General features: G+C 54.6%; 1 protein-coding gene across 1 annotated transcript in view; it reads right to left on the bottom strand.

Moving 5' to 3' along the window:
• Window positions 1-154: 154 nt before the first annotated feature.
• tbc1d30 (TBC1 domain family member 30) overlaps window positions 155-1,711 on the bottom strand; it is a 34,715-nt gene continuing 33,158 nt past the window's right edge. The window contains exon 16 of the mRNA XM_015402125.1: window positions 155-1,360. Within this exon, the coding sequence (XP_015257611.1) occupies window positions 411-1,360 (950 nt within the window). The 3' untranslated portion in view covers window positions 155-410. The remainder of the gene's footprint in view (window positions 1,361-1,711) is intronic.

Genomic DNA, 1,711 nt, shown 5'->3' with positions numbered 1-1,711 from the left:
TCAAAAAAGTACTCCAGAGTGTTGTTCAGCATGGGGGTGAGTAGAAAATGAAGGCTAATCATGTTTTGGGTGTACTATTCCTTTAAAGCAGCCTGATTCTCAGCAGTAAGCCTCCAGAACCTCTGAAGGACCAGTTCTGTATGTGGGGTTAAAAAAAAAACAGTCGACAGCAGGTCAGTGTTCCCAATCATACTTTCATTATTGATCCAGACGGTACATTCTGGGTTACTGGATCAGAACCAGAGGACAGAATCATTTCACTGGGTTACAAAGTTCTGGAGGACATCGTATCAGGAGGATCTTCATCCATCCTGCTCAGCTAAAGCACAGAAACGGCTGTGGAGTTCAGATTAGCAGCTAAAGGGCTTCTGACCCGCCGAGGTCCTGTCTCCTCTCTGAGGCGCCGCTCCTCACCGCCTGCCTGCCGCACCCACGGCGCTGCTCCGGTTCATGTTGCGGCTCAGTTGAGGGAAATGGACCGTGGGAGTTCTGGATGTGGGTCCATAAAGGCCCAGGTTCCTGGCTGCCACAGACTTCCTAGGCTGCTTTATTGAAGGAAAGGGGGAGAAGATGTGCTGCGAAGAAACGGGAGGAGGGGGTGATGAAGATGATGGGAGGCGGGATGCAGAGCCTGGTGCAGGAATGAAGGTCAACGAGGAAGGAGGGGAAGGTGGACCATGAGCGGTCGGAGCAGGTGGAGAAGAGGATGAGGAGGATGAAGGTTGTGCAGGAGGAAGGCTGTGGGGGGAGCTTGGAGGACGAGGAGGTGAAGCTGGAGCACAGTGGGCTTCAGAACCAGAGTCCAAATGTCCGTTTGAGGAGGGAGGAGGAGAAGGAGGGGTCAGGGCTGCAGGTTTACTCTCGTTACTTTCTGGTTCCTGTTCTGGGTCGGTCCCGGTACCCATTTCCAGGTCCAGGGAATCCAGCTGCACCACCACCTCCTCCACCTTTACCTCCTCTGTCTCCTCTGCAGGCTGAGGAGCCGCTTCACATCCAGCAGGAGGTGGAGCCTCCTCCTCATCCTCCCTGCTCCGGACCAAACCCCCTCCCTCTTCATCCTCCCTTTCCTCAGAATCTCCAAACCCGAGCTGAGCCCGGGCCCGGACCATGTTTTTCCGATGCTGCCGGACGTGGGCCCGCCAAGGAGAACCTCTGGAGCTCCCTGGAGATCTGCTGCTGCGGGAGAGCAGCGACGAACAGCAGCGCCTGGACGGAGAGCCCGTTAGGGGCGGAGTACCGGCAGAGACGGGCCTGCAAGTTCTGGAAGGACCGGCCTGTTTCCGGTCCAGCAGCAGATGGTTGATGACGGAGCTGGACTGGTTGAGCTGGGAGGCCAGAACACGTGTGGCGGGACACTTGCCTGATGGAGGAGAAAACGGAGACAGAAACGGGTCAAAACGGGCAGAGTGCCGTAATTATCCGAGCTCTAGAACGTGAAAGAACCAAGAACAGCCTGGTTGAAACCTGAAAACAGAACATGCCTGATATGTGGAGAGATGTTAGGAAGCATGAGATCAGATCAGGGGAGGAGAAGCAGGATGAGCAGTAAAGCAGGTCAACATGCAGAACCCAGACCTTTCAGCACCCAGCAGAACCTGAACACAACCCGTTTTAGGAGGTCTTTCATTTCCAGTAGTGACTCCTGTGCTCCAGAAACTAGAACCTCATTGGAAACTTTGTTCTTCTGTGTTCACACTGAACGACGCAACTA

The sequence above is a fragment of the Cyprinodon variegatus genome, unplaced genomic scaffold (genome assembly GCF_000732505.1).
Source record: "Cyprinodon variegatus isolate N-32 unplaced genomic scaffold, C_variegatus-1.0 Scaffold1302, whole genome shotgun sequence".
In the NCBI taxonomy this organism is placed as follows: domain Eukaryota; kingdom Metazoa; phylum Chordata; class Actinopteri; order Cyprinodontiformes; family Cyprinodontidae; genus Cyprinodon; species Cyprinodon variegatus.
The sequence above is the reverse complement of the archived record's forward strand: the minus strand, read 5'-3'. Positions and strand labels throughout refer to the sequence as shown.